Source organism: Aulonocara sp. 'chitande type north' Nkhata Bay, linkage group LG16 (assembly GCF_057382095.1).
Source record: "Aulonocara sp. 'chitande type north' Nkhata Bay isolate Kocher_YH1m ecotype deep benthic linkage group LG16, A_spYH_male_GT1.1, whole genome shotgun sequence".
Classification (NCBI taxonomy): Eukaryota; Metazoa; Chordata; class Actinopteri; order Cichliformes; family Cichlidae; genus Aulonocara; species Aulonocara sp. 'chitande type north' Nkhata Bay.
The window spans coordinates 17,967,454-17,984,624 of record NC_141359.1 but is presented as its reverse complement, the minus strand read 5'-3'; the positions used below and the strand labels follow the sequence as shown (position 1 = coordinate 17,984,624).

The 17,171-nt window shown below is 43.4% G+C and overlaps 2 protein-coding genes across 2 annotated transcripts; one reads left to right on the top strand and one right to left on the bottom strand.

The window, feature by feature from the left end:
- Positions 1-305: 305 nt before the first annotated feature.
- On the bottom strand, positions 306-4,764 carry klf5b (Kruppel like factor 5b). Its single transcript, XM_086267304.1, has 4 exons — positions 4,430-4,764; positions 2,677-3,607; positions 2,501-2,560; positions 306-2,150 (listed from the first exon to the last, which is right to left on the bottom strand). The coding sequence occupies exons 1-4, from the start codon at positions 4,607-4,609 to the stop codon at positions 1,972-1,974; spliced, it is 1,350 nt and encodes a 449-aa protein (XP_086123430.1). The 5' UTR covers positions 4,610-4,764; the 3' UTR covers positions 306-1,971.
- Positions 4,765-14,747: 9,983 nt separating this feature from the next.
- On the top strand, positions 14,748-16,431 carry LOC147311273 (uncharacterized). Its single transcript, XM_086265635.1, has 3 exons — positions 14,748-14,837; positions 15,251-16,010; positions 16,337-16,431. Exons 1-3 carry the CDS (start codon positions 14,748-14,750, stop codon positions 16,429-16,431), a joined length of 945 nt encoding a protein of 314 aa, XP_086121761.1.
- Positions 16,432-17,171: the final 740 nt, after the last annotated feature.

The following is a 17,171-nucleotide window of genomic DNA, read 5'->3' as shown; positions in this document are numbered from 1 at the left end:
GTGTCAATGAGCCACCTTTAATCTTTTTCCCTCCTATTTTGCATAAAAAGCAGAATTTCTAAAGCAAAAACCGATCAACATTGCCATGCCTGTTTTTGTGCTATTTCTTATTCAATACCAGCAAGGTTCACTGAAAGCAAAAGCTGTGGTGTAAAATTATATAATAACGTGCAATATTCCCGCTCTGCAAGCAACAAAAGATTAGCATTAGCCAGCGTTTTCTCCAGATTTAGCATGGAGACATATGGCTAGAGTAAACCTTTTAAATGTTGTGAATAAATTATCAGACATTTCAAAAGTTAATATTCAACACAAAACATCTTTATTTGCACCGTGAGGGACACACAGCTCCACTGGACATTTGATCAGTTTAGGCTACATGTTAATGTTTCAGCTTTGACACAAACCTCTGACCTTTGTGCATATTTATTTATTCAACAGTATTGCAATAATTCGCTGCGCTTCTTTCTTGGCTGGATAAACTCGTAACAGCGTCGACTGTAGCGGCGTAATCTAATCCTTTTTGTACTTTGTAAAACAAAAATAAACAAACCTAATTTATTTTAAAAAAGGAAAATTTTAAACTGTAATACAATCCAAAAGAAATACATGGTTCTTTTTTATTTTTATTTTAAAACAGCAGATACAAAATATATACATCTTAAATAACAGAAACTTTAAAATTAGTTTTTGCTAAGCCATATTCAAATTTGGTCAGGTAATAGAGATTTCTATTAATGTTACATTGTGGAAATTAAGAGGAACATAGTCGATGGTTTTAACAGGCAGGGGCAGCTTCGTTTTTCATTCATTCATTCATTCAAAAAAAACAGCAACAACTAAGCAGTTAAAGGCACTTTCAAAAAGGTGTTTGATATTTGGAGAGAAGTCAAAGAAACCATCAACTTTCATAGATGTTCACACTGAAAACATTAAGTGTCAAATTAGGCTCACCCGCATGTTTTGATTTCTCCACGATGACAACGAACAGGAGAGAGAAAATAAATGTTCCCAAAGATATTGTAAATTGTTTCAGCACTTCGAATTCCTAATATAAAATGAGATCTCGCTGAAATTTAAACACCACAGTAGTGGAAAGTGTTCACAGAAATCCTAAAATCAAGATGCAACATTTGGATTCATCTGCTGCACTTAGAAAAAAAAAAAGACAACCCTCTCTGTAAGGACCATGTGTATGTTACAGTGTCAGAGCACAGATAAAGATCATTCAGCGTGCTGGTCATTCAACGCTTAATATCTCATACCAAGTGTCCTCATGTTGTAAGCAATGCAATCACCACATGGCTCACAAACAATGCCCATCACCCCCTCAATGTTTATTCTTCCTGCTACCGCTTCAGAAAACTCTGCAACTTGCTTTCCTGCAACTTTAACTTAAGTGCTTTTACTTTCTATATTACACAAATGCACAACCAACCCTTTGACCTACTAGCTGCAACAACATCGTCCTCCCTCCGGCTAATAGCATACATAGATATCTGCACTTACAGTGTAGCAGTTTGCAGCATACTAAATAAATGCCCCTACGACACGTGAGTGATATGATGTGTACAATGAAAACACCTAAATATAAAATTTAAATTTCAAAATGTTTTTGTGTAGAATTAAAATAAAATCTTAAAAAAGATACATTATAGTTACGTTATTACATTATGTTGTTTTTTTTTTGTTCTTTTTACTAATACCTATGCAAACATCCCCTAAACTGAGGCATTTGTGTGGAAAAAAAATAAGGCAACCATAATATTTGATCTTTTTTACATTATTATTATTCGTATTTGTGGGCCAGCACTGCTAAGATTATCTGCCCCTTTTGGAGTGAGTGAAATAAGTTTCACAGTTTTTAACATGTTTATTTGCTGATATGCATATGATGGTATTTTGTCCAAAAAAAACAAAACAAAACAAAAAACAGGAAAGGAAGATTGATGTTTTTATAGGAAGAGGTTTCTAGCTCTGGTGTCTCTTCATGTGCAGGGCCAGGTGGTCAGAGCGGGAGAAACAGCGGTTACACACTCCACACTGAAAAGGCTTTGCCCCGGTGTGTTTCCTGTAATGGCGTGTCAGCTCATCAGAGCGGGCGAAGCGCCACTCACATCCCTCCCAGGAACAGTGGTACGGCTTCTCACCTTCATCGGGAAGAAGTTGAAGAATAAAGGTAGCCAGTCATTATATATTTAAATATATTTGAATTCCTTCAATATTTAATGTTATGCAAGAAAAAAAACCAAACTACTCCATCCAATTAAAAAAAACAAACTCACACTAAGCCACAACTGTGAGTCATAAATCACACCATGTCCTGTCGTCGTCCCTGCTCTCTTTATGAGAGCTGCGGGTTTATGTGATTTGACAGCAGTGAGATGTGGGCCAGGTCTGTCAGCAGACAGAATGCATCTGCAAGCCAAGTGCAATTTTTCTGCCTGGCAACGTCACCAATTTCATCCAAAAATAAGAAGTGCAACTCAGAACATTTTACCTGTGTGCGTCCGCAGATGAGCCTTTAAGTGAGATGACTTTGTGTATACTTTCTGACAGCCTGTAAAAACAAACAGACAGAGCACATTAAGTACTTGCATTTTATATCTTTTTTAATGTTGACAAAATTTAAACTCAAATTAATTGTTGTTATGGAGACTGAACAGAATTCTTAACCTGGGACGTCACAGTGGTGAATCCGCCGTCTCTCCAGATCAGGATTATTCCTTCGATTGTACTTAACTGGAGCCGACTGAGCCAACACCGGGGACAGCGGGCCAATACCCGACGTTGTTTGAACTGGTGTCAGGCTTGAACGCTGTACTGGTCCAGAACCTGAACTTTGGATGAATCCAGACGTGGAAATTTGATCTTGGTTTTGGATTGGAGCTATGCTGGGTGTCTGTCCAAGGTCAATGGAATTGTGGGTCTCAAAATTTAACTTAGAGGCGATGCTGGCTTCGTAGGATGGAGGTGGGGAGAGGTTGTGAAGGACTCCTTTGCCCCTGTCTGGACTTGAGGGCTCAGAGTTTGGCGGAGAAGGTGGCAGATAGGTTGATCCTGGCTGATGGCCCACGCGTCGATTAAATGAAAAACATTCGTTCTGCAAGCTGCTCGCAGGTTTCGTAGAATTCGGGACTGGGCCAGCATGAACATTCCCAGTGGGAATGCTTAACGGGGCTATGGGGATGGGGTTCACCTGCGAGCTGTGAATGAGCTGTTCCAGATCAGAGTTCAAAAGCTGAAATAGGGGAACGTCCTGGAAATCTGGCACTTCCTGCTTGATGACGAAGTTACCACTTGCAGTGTCAGCTGCGCAAAAAAACCCTGGGTATTCAGAGACTGCTGGCGATACTCCGCTCCCCTGGCACGCGGGATGCATCAGAGAGTTTGTTGGCTCGGTTTTGATCTGTCTGACAGTCCTGCAAAGGCCTGGGTGCAGATATGTGACATCGGGAAGGAGCAAACTCATGCTGACGCTGTAAGGGGAGGCAAAGTCCTCAGTGAAAGGTGGCTCTAGAGCCAGGGTGCTGTCTCTGCACATCATTTTGGAATTTACTACATCCTGTGGTTGTGAACACAAATAGCTGTCCATCTCGGATTTACCCTGGGAGAGGCAAAACAGAGGAAAATGATCAGGTGAGTCGTAGCAAGATTGTTACTGTGGATGTAAAGACAGCAGAATAGGAAATACAAGTGTTGTGCAATTGATTCAAGCTCACTAATTGCTTAGTTTTAGGACATTTTTCATTCAGATTTATCAAGGTCAGCACTCATCATGCACTCATCTGTTTATATCATTATTTCTTTGGACTTGGAGAAATATTAATTGGGCAAGAGTTAATGAAAAATCAGAGACATTCAGAACTTCCCATTATTGCCCATTTAAGGTACTAGAAGTCTGACAATAACAAAAGTAACTGACGTAAATTAATCTGGGATGCATGCTGGGGCCTACTCGTGTGCACCCATCCACATCAAAGACGCCCCCACCACCCCCTCCCTACAAGCAGCAGACGCCCTTCTAAAACACTCCAGGCTAAGCTGTTTCAGAATACATGGCTGAAATTAGAACATGCAGTTGCTCTGCACGGCAATGCATCTTCCTCAGGAGTTGTTTCAGGAGCGGGAGCAACGCGTCACATCCCAGCCATGTCCTGTTTGCAATTCCCCCTCTTAACAGTTAGTAAATAGCAGCATCGATGCAGAGGTTAAAAGCCCAGGATTTAGCTGTAATTACACGGGCCTTCCTTCAGTATCGTGGGTCACATCTTTAAATGAAAACAGCCTTTTTTTCTTTCTTTTTTTTTTTTTTGCTTTGATCAGCAACACACTGTAATCCTGCGTTAAACCTGCTGACACCAGTAAAGCCTGTGATGCTGAGAGGCAGACGGGGAAAGAAAATAATAATAATAATACGAGCCCCTACCAAATTGTAATCGTGGAAGGAGGAAGTTCCCGGGATGGCATCCCTCGTGTTACAGAGCACTTGTCCATGATCTTCACCTCTAAGACCGTCGGATGTCAATGGTGCGGAGGTTTTCTGGAGGAACTGCGCGTCCTGCCGCGGAGCAACCCAAACATTATTATTCCTCACGGCAGCGGCCATGCAAGCAGAGATTCTGGGCAACTATCCGAAATCTTTAGCGAATGAATGCAGCATAAGTGTTCTTTTGTTTCGAAGAAATCTGTAGCAGGAAAACGGCAGCTGTCAAACGCTCATTCTCCCTATTTTGCGCTGGCTTGTCAAATTACGCAACTGCGTGATATCAGCGCGTCTGCAGGGCGGGGCTGAACATGTACAAAATAAACAGGGCAACCAGCCGATCGCGATACACCTAGTGTAATGAATACTGTGGTTGTGTGATGGGGTGAAATGGCAGAGGGTGGAAATAACGCCAAAACTCTTGGGGATTAGTGATTAAAGAGTCACTTGCGAGAGAATAAGGTGTCAAGTGTTTGTGAGCATGAAGGAGCGGTTTACAGGCGCAGTTCGCAGACATTAGAGTAAAGTGAGTCAGTGACTCGTTGATGGAGTCGGTGCAGAACCCCGCAGGGTCATACTTAAAAAGAATGCTTTGCTTCTTACGCTTTTATAAAAGCTGCAAGTTTTTCAAACTGGACACAGACTTCTGAGGGGAAATATTTTATTATACACATGGTTTTCTTTTCTCTCTCAAATTTCAAAGGAAATTCAGCAATCTTTTTAACTCTAACATCCCCACAGATAGAGTCAAACTGGTGAGTTCTCTGCGTCTCGCTTCGCCAGTAGTTTCGCTCTAATTTCTTCACGCACTCTCTGATTTTGTTCAGAGACAGAGGATCCTGCAGGCTTGTGTCCTGGTGTGGCATGTTAAAAACGCCACTGCAGTGCAGCTGTCTGTCAGGACTGCATACTTGATGCCAACATTCCTGAGCCAGCGACGAAGCCTGCGCGCATATACAGGCTACGCATGTTTCCATCAAAATAGCTCAGCATTTCAATCAAATGCAGCGTACGCCATTGTGCGTTTTAGCACCGATTAACTGTACTGTACTTTAACCTGCAGGTGTTTGAACTTCGTCCTGCGGCAATCCCTGCTAAACTTCCAGTCCTGTATTCATTTTGCACTCTAAAGACTTGGAAATGTGACCCTGGAGGAACTTGCTTTTGTTCTTTACTGTATTTTCTTGGATTTGGCCCAGAAATAAAGGAGATTACAGCCTTCAGCCCACTCGAGATCAGTGACAGCAGCTTTATAACTCAGCTTAACAAAACAGAATTGACTTGTCGACCACCCCACACACACCCGTCATAATACACTGTGTATATTATGCTACCTATGATGGTTCCACGGGAGCATGCTTGAACTGGAAATAAGGGTGTGCCACAATTTGGCACAAACACATATATATATATATGTACACACACACACACACACACACACACACACACACACACACACACACACATATATATATATGAAACCTCAGTGTGTGTTAGGATTTCTTTTAATGTGACATTTATTGCCACTCCCATCCACTTTCACCTTCAGGCAGTTTGAGTCCTCTTATTAAAATGTTGTAACTACACCCATTGCAGGCTTGACTGAACATGCTTTAAATATGAGAATCGCTCGGGTTACATATGGTCATATTTGAAAGCCAAAATATACGAGGAAAACATGTTTCTAATGTATGCAGCAATTTTATTTAATATTACACAAAAGTCATATTGACTCTTGCACTTTATTTCACAATTATTAGAGATTTCTTTTAAAATCTTTATGGTTTTCTAAATTGCCTCTGCTTTTTCATCTTATGGCTTTCTCTTAACTTACAGCAAAGTCTTTTTTTTTTCTTTTAAGAAATCATCTTACCTTTTGCATTTTAAGATAACCATTATCAAAGATTTTTTTCTATGTATATTTTATAAGATGGTGTGATCATAATATTAAGGGTGGCTTTTAAACTCTTACCTACATCAGGATGAGTCACCCCCAAGAAAATGCTTGCAATTTCAGATTTTTTAATAATGAGAAAAGTTTTTTTAGAAACATATTCAAATGACTGCTGATCATCCAATTGGGAGCTGACTGATTGCCTGTCATGTGCTGACCTTTAAAAGTGCAATATAAATCCATGGATGTCTCAGCTGCAAGAGGAGCAACTGTCATTCTTGGCTCTTCCTGTACAGTGAATGTGAGCCGAGCCCTCCGCCATATCCCTCGTATTAAAACCTCACAATATGCCCAACAACTGCACAGCGGAGGACAGAGAATGCACGGTATGTGCTTACAGCATCACAACTCCTGTCTCCTTTCACATGGACTAATATGGCCAAGCCAAAATGGGATCGGACAATAAACACATGCATCACATTACTACTGTTGGATTAACGTTTTCGTGCTTTCTTTCTTTTTATTCCTTTGAAACGAAACAGCTTAATAAGAAATAAATTAGCTGGTTTGTTTTTGTGTAACTGGTATAAATTGTGTTTATTTGTGCTTGTTTCTTGTCTTGAATAATCTGAGCTCTTGTGAAATTTGCAACACAAGAAATACAAACAAATCTAAGTTACCCTCTATATTTAGTCATCTTCAAGCAGGTGCTTTTCACACCCACCAGAGGGCAATGGTCAGCTGCAGTTGGATATCTTTTTTCCTCATTTGTGCATTTACATAGTGTAGCTTTGTACTGCAGAACCATCAGAGTTTGTGTGCTTTCTACGTAGTTTTATATAGTGTATAATCCCCCCCCCACCCCACACACACACACACACACACACACACGAGTGTAATGGGCAGTGGGTTGACATTTTATGCAGTAAATCCACACTTTAATTTAGTGCTACTAATTTTTTAAAGCAAGACCTTTTCTTTCTTTCTTTTTTAAATCTGGGTGGTTTTTTAACTAGACACGTAAAGTTAATTTTAAATCACTGGTTATTTTCATTGTAAATTAAAAGCTTGACTTGACTGAACTGGTGCAAGGACAATTATGTTTTTAAAACCTGCTTAATGCAAATTCTCTTTGACTTTCTATATAGTCTTTAAAACATGAAGCAGGCACTCTGCATTATAATTCATTTGATGTCAGCTTTACAAAGCCTGCCCTTGAAAAAATACAATCAATAATTTTTTCTTTGGCTTTATTGTTTTGTCTCAAGTTTGGCTGTGTTACAAGCTTGGCTTGTTGACTGTGCACAGCATTTATCTGATCTGACACAGTTTCATTAGGCATTAGTAATCATTTCCATAGCACACAACATTAGAGTACTCCTGTTTGTAAAACAGCAGATGAGGCTAATGCCGTCCTCTAGGGAGAAATTCAATAAAATTCGTTAATTAAATGGAATAATTTAATTACAGTAACTAAGAAAGCATTCATCAATATAATTGTTTCTGGAGCCACCATTATAATTGAGGTTTAAGTGAAAACAAGTCCGTTTCTAATGTTGGTAATGTGCTGACATAGTTCTCCCACCCTCCATTTGTTCCTCTCTCTGATCTTCCACCATGCCATTTCTCCACAGTGTTTCTGTTTGATAGCCAGCCATACCACATCAGCAAGACCAAAACATTTATTACAGCCATTTAATTTAACCTCTCTACAGGCACGGACAAGAAGACAGAGATGATAGCACAGCCGCACTGAAAGACTCTCGCTGTTCAGTTTCTAATCTGATCCTCTCTGTTGCCCTTTCATAAAGACACCAGAGTATTACCTTGACTCCAAACATACCTCTGCCATTTAAACTGTCTTAGATTTCACCACAAAGACGGCCAAATAGAGTCCAATTCATTCTTCAGGGCCCAAATAATAAAACATAATTTTCGCCTAATCTGCCTAAAGAATGTCCTCTGTTTGAAGTTGACAGTGCTCTATCTTCTGAGAGGAATAATTGCCTTTTGAGTACAGCAGGAGAGGCCACTGAGGTAAGCCTGTCGAGGGTCTGCACCTTACAGGTGTGCCCTTGGACAGACAACCTCCTCGTTGTTCTTGGGAGAGTGAGGGAGAAAGGGAGAGGGCGAAGCCAGACTGAAAGAATTCATCTGCCAGTTGAAACGTTACGAGGCAGTGGCGGCGGCACAGCAGCAGCAGCAGCGCTCTGTGTTCTCATATCACCGTGTGGCTAAAGTGAAGTGAACAAAGAGACAGTGATCTCCAGTAATTCCTCCTGTCTGGGTACAGCCGACCACTTCTTGTCATTAAAGTTTTATCATGTTGCTTTTTATCACGACCGCTTCGTGAAATTGACCTGGTTGTAATCTGTTTAATTTCGATGACTGCACAGTGACAAAGTTACTGACAGTTATTGTCTAGAAATGTAAACGACACTCCTCTCCGTATAGTGCAGGCTTTGTGTGCTTCCACAGGCAAATTTCAATCCGTCAGCCTCGTCTGGCCACAGTGATTCAGCGCAGCCATTGATTTGTAAGTTAAACATTAATTTCCCAATCATTTCGCTCAAAGTGTGTGCTATTTATCAGTTATGCGAGATAGTTATTTTGTAGCTATCTTTCTAAGACAAACTCAGTCTCTGCTTCATTTGTCAAACTTCTTCCTGGATTTTTAATGGGGGCCTATTAATTGAGCAGAGAAATCTGTCCCTTTCTGAACATGGCACTGAAAGCTGCTGAACAGCTGTCCCAGCTCTGGAGAATCATATGGAAGAATGCATTATCGGCCTTGTTTGAATATTCCCTTAGATTTGGAATAATCAGGCAGCTATTCAGCAATGAGATGGCCATGCACAGATGCCAAAGCACAGCTGAGGGAAGCACAATGGTGTAATGCCGATGAAACACACACTGACACACACACACACACACACACAACCAACGCCATGGAAAACGTGAATAATGCAGGTGCGCTTTATTTCTGTACGGTGTGCTTATCATACATAACAGCAGGACACTTTCTTTCAGCCCTTTTATCTCCTTTTTTTCTCCTCTCTTTCGTCGTGCCTTGTTCAAGGTGATCCTAGCTTTGCATATGGCTGATTAATCTTATTGCACAGTAGCTAACATTGATCACAGAAATGATTAGAAATGCATTAGTCAGCAGACTGTTTGGAGTGGTTGGGTTTAAGTGCTAGTGCCAAGCCATTTTCCATAGGTGTCCATGTTTTTAATTTTGTTATATAGAATTTTGCAAATGGATGCATGCATGCGGCCCAAATACAGCATCAAAGCTTTAATGCTTACAGACATAATTTAATCTCCTAGATGGTAGGACTGATGGGCTGTGTAGAGAAGGCATCCCTGCTAAATTCATTATGCTAAAAGTTGCTAGATCTCACTAGCTGATGAGAGAAACAGAGTAGCAGCGCGTATGTTTGTATTTTTTGCTGTGCAAGAAACTGGCACTGCATTGTCGAAGAAAGCTTTCCCTCTATCACTTTTGTGTTTGTGTGTGTCACGGACTTATTTTAAACTTAAATCTAAGTTTAAAGAAGAACAAGCACATTTTAAAAGTGTTCACATTTATTAATTGCACAAAACAGACTGAAGAACACACTGAGGTGCTTCGGTGCTGTGTCTCTTATGGTATGTGGATTATAATTTACAACGGCTCTGCAAAAGTACAACACCTCCAGAGTTCTTGGACCTAAACAACAATAGCATGTTACTCTTTATGACTTTGAAGCCAGCTGTCACGATGATGACATTTAATTTCCCTTTTGACAATACATTTTCACTCTTGTGTATAAAGGCGTCACCGGGCTGACATATTTTATTGAAAAAACTACAGATGTGAAGCATTTTGTTCCAAATTTTCGAACTTTGCCAAGCCACCCAGTGGGCCGTGTTGATCTGGCTCCCAGGCTGCATGTTAATTACGTAAATGATACCGACTTCTGTACAAAAGCTTCAACTTCTATAGTCTCTAATTTGGTATTTATACCCCATTTCAAATGTTTAGTACTGTTTGTGCTAGCATTAGTAAATATCAAACATGGATCACAGCATAGTTAGACGGTTACACAGCATTTATTCTCATCAATAAATTGTCTGTGTGGGGCACTTTGGTTGCTTTGGCCATGTGTTTAGGATTGTCAGTGGCTGAATGATGAAATGTCATACAGTGAGTTTTGATGCATTTGGCTGAAGGTTAGCACACAGGCTTTACTTTACACACTTTAACGTGCAAGTGGGAAAGTCCTTTTGCTTTAAAACAGTGCTGTTCTTTAAACACTTCAAAATAAAAGTTAAAGTTGAAGCTGAGGATCTTGCCTCTATCCCAACATGTTTTTTTTTTCAAAACCATTTGTCATTTGTCTCCTGACCTCGCTGACAGCTCCTCCTCCTTCTCGCTCATGCCTCAGATGCCGCCTTTAATCATTAAACAAAGTCCTTCTTCATCCACAACACTTCCTTTCGTCTTGTGATTTCAGAGATACTGGGGGGGTTTAATCTAAATGCCTTTGTACCTTTTACTGTGCTTTATTATGCTGTATTATTATAGAACGTCCATACCCAAACCCAAGGTGGAGTTGCACAAGGTTAGTTTTAAAGGTGATATGTACTGGACAGAGATGAGATGACAAGGAGAGGGTAATGTTTGCAGGTGCAAATAAAATCACGGCTAATAAGTTGCAAAACAGGGCATGAAAGAAGAGAAGTGACTGATATGAATTGAATGACAAATTGTCAACACAGCTTAAGTAAATTGGGTTGTACAATAAAATGGGCTCGATTACTTAGCAAAGGACACTGTTACAATTAACAAATAGCTTCCTTCCAGCAGCATAAGTGCAAGCCATAAGAGTCCCACCAAGACAACTCTTGCCACATGTTCAACACTCCCCATTAAAAACCTGGGGAAATTAATGAGCTTCCATTGGCACCCTCACAACAAAGGGATCTATAAAGCAGCCTTAATGTTCTCAGGGAAACTTTACTCTTCAGTAGTTCCCAATCAACCGGTAGCAGCAGATTTTGTTTTATTTCCCTTGTAACCTACAACAGGAGCTAAAAACGCTACTCAATGCAACTTTACATAAATGTTTTCCCTGATTGAAATTGCTTACAGCTCGCTCTTAATTAACAATTTGTCAATAATTAACTATGTTGGGTTATCAAAAATATAATTGTGTATGAATGCACGCTTTATGTTTAACTAACAGCTGAGCAGCGTGTTTTCAAAAATCTATAAGTCTGCAAACTATTGCCAATTATAGCGACAGTCATTAGTTATTTGCTCTTACCTCTATCATCTGAATTACCTAAATAAATAAATTAAATAATCACCCCCACCCACCCACCCACCCTCCCACCCACACACACACACACACACACACACACACACACACACCCTCCCACCCACACACACACACATAATGTAAATGAAGAACAAAATCTTCTCATGTTGTGAGCATTGATTTGTACTTTCTACCTGCTTGTACACAATTAAGAACACTTAGGAATCAAAGAGCGCAGAGGTTTGCAGAAAGGTATTAATTAGAACTTTATTTATGCAGATGCTTTGCAAATTTGCATAAAAAGCAATTCCACAGATGGGTTTATGGCAGTAATGACTGTTCCAGTCTGCAATAAAACATCTGCTTAATCACAACAGAGACAGTCAGTGGCTGCTGTGAAAACAGGCTGTCCAAGTACATCTCAAAGAAAGTAGTGAGGAGAAGAGCTCGTGTGGACAGGTCAGGGGGAAAAATAGTAAAGCGATTTTAGAAAAAAAAAATTGTGAAAGTTAGTTAAAAGAGACACACTTCTCCTAAACATTTCCCGGTGCTGCTTTGAGTGCTCTGATGTCGAGAAAAATACCCTTATCGTGTTGGCAGAACAATCCACTTACTATGTTTAAGAGAAGAGAGAATTTTGTTCCAAGTCAAGCCAAGTCTTTGTCTATGTGTGCCAACTATTTTGAAAATATTCCACTTTGTGTCTTTTTTAATCTGGGAGAGCCACACACAGATACAAGCCTTTGCACAAACACCCACACACACATAGCAGTGTGGCTACAAGGTCACTCCAAGTATTGATAAATCACCCAGCTGTGATTCCCTCCTGACAGCTCAAACTAACATCAAGCTGGATGGGGGAGAACAAAAGACCATCAAGCAGCCCTTTTCCTGACACTTTTATTCAATCACGGCCAGATTGCTTACGACAGCACCAGCAGCTGTTTCGTCTTCATCTTTCCCCATTTGATAAAGCGTGTCAAGTCATATTTCTGTAAGTACTTCACCTCACCCCATACTGTGCAGATCCACAGCGATTCGGCATATGCACATTCCACATGAGGGAATCGTCAAATGGGTCAGGGAGTAATGACACCCCTCTGAAGGTCGCAGCACACTGGCGTGGGGGTGGGAGCAGGTAGGTGGGTGGAGGGTGCGCATGTAAGGGGGTGACGACAAAGCAACAAGCTGAAGGTCAAAGATAAGAACAGCCGCAGAGATATCTAAGATAGCCAGCAGAAATTAAACAATGAAGGAAAGGCAGTAGGGCTTTGATTGTGTGATTGTGTTTAAGAGAGGAGGGGGGGCGTTTGTTGGGATTGTTATTTTGGGATCACCATCCCATTTGGAGCTCTTCTGTTGACCTTTTTCCTCATAGGATGGAGGTTGGTGATAGGACAGCGAAATATTGCAGATGTCTATTGTTTGTTTTTGATCAGACATCAGGGCAAACAGAAACGACATTTCCATTTAGCAACAGCCTTTTAATGTTTACATTTAAATTGCCCTCACAGGCTCTGTTTACTTGTGCAAGTTTCCAAATAATTATTACAGGTGCTTCAGTTTATTGTAAGTAGAGTGAGTGTCATATTTAAAAATAGTGATTACATTCACTGAGAAACTATTCGACACCCAGAGACATTTCGTTAACACCAACTTGAGGGTCATATTTATTGTTTAATTTCTTGAATACAATTTCATGTGTTTCATGGAAATCTGTTGTTATTCAGCTGTTTAAGCGTGGGCGGTTATTATATGGAATACACGCTGGAGTGCCCCAGAGGATTATCTAAAAGCATTAACAATTTAAAGTTGTCCAGCTATTTAATTTATGCTCAACTACTATCAAACATATATTTTCATTTTTAAATCTGTACCATACATGTTGCAAATTAGGAAATGCGAGCATGCTAATATGAGAAACAAAGATGGTGCTAACCATTAATTAACATTTAAGATGAATTTATTCGTTAGCATTTAGCATGGTGATGTTGCATGTTGTGCAGAGCTAAATGTTAATAACTGTTGAGCAGGAGGTATGTATTTTAGCTATTCTTTTTTCATTAATGTATCTTACTATAATGATCAACACTATAAACATACATTGTTGAATTTAGGTGTACATTACATGTGTGTTGTTGACATTAACGTATACTTTGTGAGTATGTTGTTGACTATGTGTATATGTTACATGTACGTTGTTGTTTCTAAAGATGTTTACACCATGGAAGAAAAGCTGGCTACGGTTTCTGTAGAAAAAATTACAACTGACTTTTTTATAACTTCATCCAAATGTTTTCTTCTGCTTATGTCATGAATCGCTGTGTGGCAGGCAAGCAGGAGTGGTGGACCCAAAATGCAGAACTCAGACACGGAAGTGAAACTTAAGGCGCAGCTTTATTGCTGGGAAAAACCTCGTACAAACTAAACTCACCAAAAGAAAACCAAAAGTCAGAAGAGAGGAACCAAGGACTGAAACACTGGAAAGAAACACTAAACTGGAGCAGGAGACCAAACACTAGGAACATAGAAGCAGAACACACAGCTAGTTGAGGGTACGACACGACACTGACACAGAGAAACACAGGGCTTAAATACACAGATGGCAGTAATCAAGGGATGAGAGACAGGAGGGGAACACACCTGGGAGAAATCACAGCTGACGAGACAGGGGAAACGTAAACTGAGCACACTCACATACGACACAGACCTTCACAATAAAACAGGAAACTCAGACACATGGAACCAGACAAGATATTGAACTAAACAGACAGATTCACAAACAGATGGGGTGACACCATAGACAGAGACACAGACTCAAAGGCAGACCAAATATAACACACAGAACTCAAACAATAATAATCATCATCATAAACTAGAAAATGATAACTAAAAGCGCTGGGTCACCGACCCAGGACCATGACAGTACCCCCCCCTCAAGGGCTGGCTCCAGACAGCCCAGCAGAAACACAAAAACGGACCAAAACCAAAAAAGAAAAGCACCCGACCAGGGCAGGCGGAGGGGGCCCAGGACGGAGGGACAGAGTCCAAAAAGGCCCAGATGGCCAAGTTCAGGGGGCCAACAGCACAGGAGGCCAAAACAGTTCAGTTCCGGAGGCCGACCATGCGAATGGCAGCGGCAGTGGGGCAGGTCCGGAGGCCGGCCACGCAGTAGGCAGTGGCGTGGAAACAGTTCCGGGGGCCGACCGTGCGGACGGCAACGGCGGCGCGGGTGCAGTTCCGGGGGCCGACCGTGCGGACGGCAACGGCGGCGCGGGTGCAGTTCCGGGGGCCGACCGTGCGGACGGCAACGGCGGCGCGGGTGCAGTTCCGGGGGCCGACCGTGCGGACGGCAACGGCGGCGCGGGTGCAGGTCCGGGGGCTGACCACACGGAAGGCAGTGGCGGCGTGTAGGAGGTTGTCCACGCAGAAGGCGGGGGTGGCAACAGAAGTCCGGAGGGCGGCCACGGTGGTGACGATGCCCAACAAGAGGCCTGACAAACGCTCGATGATGTTGAGGCGGTAGTTTGGGACCTGAAGGTGGCGTGATCCCTGCGGCACCAGGCGAGGCGGAGGGTGGACCAGACGAGGCAGAGGCCGAGGCCGAGGCTGGGCCAAACGAAACTGGTGACGCTGAAGAGGAGGCCACTGCAGGCGATGCTGGAGCTGATGCGGGGGCTGGACCAGGAGATGCTGAAGAGGATGCTGAAGCTGGACCAGGCGACGGCGTGGGTGGACCTAAAGCTGGACCCGGCGACGGCGTGGGTGGAGACACAGAGGCTGCCGCTGGCGTGGGTGGAGACACAGAGGCTGCAGCTGGCGTGGGTGGAGACACAGAGGCTGCAGCTGGCGTGGGTGGAGACACAGAGGCTGCAGCTGGCGTGGGTGGAGACACAGAGGCTGCAGCTGGCGGCGGCGTGGAAGCCGGAGACGGAGGCGCTGCAGCAGGCAGTGTGGATGAAACTGTGGATGCGGCTGCTGCTGCGGGTGTGGATGAGGCTGCTGGTGGAGCAGCTGGTGGCTGGACGGGCTCCTCGGGCCCCCCAGCTGACGAAGAAGGTCGCTGGACGGGCTCCTCGGGCCCCCCAGCTGGCAAAGCAGGAGGCTGGACGGGCTCCTCGGGCCCTCCAGCGAAAACAGTCTCAGGACCAGTGGGCACAGGGGCCCCTGGAAGGCACAGATCGGAACCAGCAGGCACACGGGCCCCTGGCAGGGACAGAACAGAACCAGGCACACGGGCCTCTGGCAGGCACAGATCGGAACCAGCAGGCACACGGGCCTCTGGCAGGGACAGATCGGAACCAGGCACACGGGCCTCTGGCAGGCACAGATCGGAACCAGCAGGCACACGGGCCCCTGGCAGGGACAAAACAGAACCAGGCACACGGGCCTCCGGCAGGGACAGAACAGAACCAGGCACACGGGCCTCTGGCAAACACATGGCAGACTGCAGCTGCACAGAGCATTGAGTCTGCTCAGGCAGCAACGGCCGGGTGCGGTCCTCAGCTGGCTTCTTAACCGCCAGGGGTCCAGAGTCTGCTGGGGGCTGAAACCCAGCCTCTGGGGAGGCCCTGGAGTGAATCTCAGTCTCAGAACTGGCCAGCTTTTGAGGACTGATAACAATATTGTTTGGTTTGTCTCTCTGATTAGGATTCGAGGTTGTGGAACAGTTCTGTAAGGGTTGGATAGACATAGCTTGCTGTACCGGAGGTGTAGGTGAAGATGATGGCTGTATAGGTGGCTGAGCTGAGGGCAACTGAAGAAAAGGTCGGGAAAATGATGGTTGTGAAGTTGGAAACCGAGCTGACGATAAGGCTGATGATTCCTCTACCAACTGAGCTATTGACTGGGCTAAGGATTGAAATAAGGTTTGTAGTAAGTCAGGCTGTGGATGTGACTGTGCTATGGGAAGCGAGGCTGAATGTGGTGGAGGTGGCGACTGAGCTTCGGGCCGGGCGGCTAGCCGAGCTTCGGGCCGGGCGGCTAGCCGAGCTTCGGGCCGGGCGGCTAACTGAGCTGACATAGCCCCAGAATAAACAGTTCCAGATGAAACAGTCTTAACTCCTGGGTCCAAAGGAGCATCAGAAGCACAGTCTTTTGAACCAAAGTGGAAACGATCGCTCTCAAAATGAATTCTGTCATTTTCTGGAACAGGAGGAACAGAAGTTCTAGAGTTCATGAAGCTGACGTTAGCGGCCTTGGGGGAAACGGTACGTTTATCCCTCGACACAGAAGGCGAATGAAGGGGGACTTTGTCACTCACCCTAGGCGGTTGGTCGAGAAGAGTCCCAGGCTCCTGCCGGAGCCGTGAGTGCTGGCGGCACGTTCGCCGCTTCCAAGTAGAAGAGGGAGCAGCGCTGGCAGAATGTGACAAGGAATGACTCGGCTGTGGCTGCTCCTGCTGTGATGTGGAAATGCTGGGTGAGTCGGGTGGCACTATAATGATCCCTAACATCTTGTAGAAAGCTTGAGCTGGTGTAAGCTG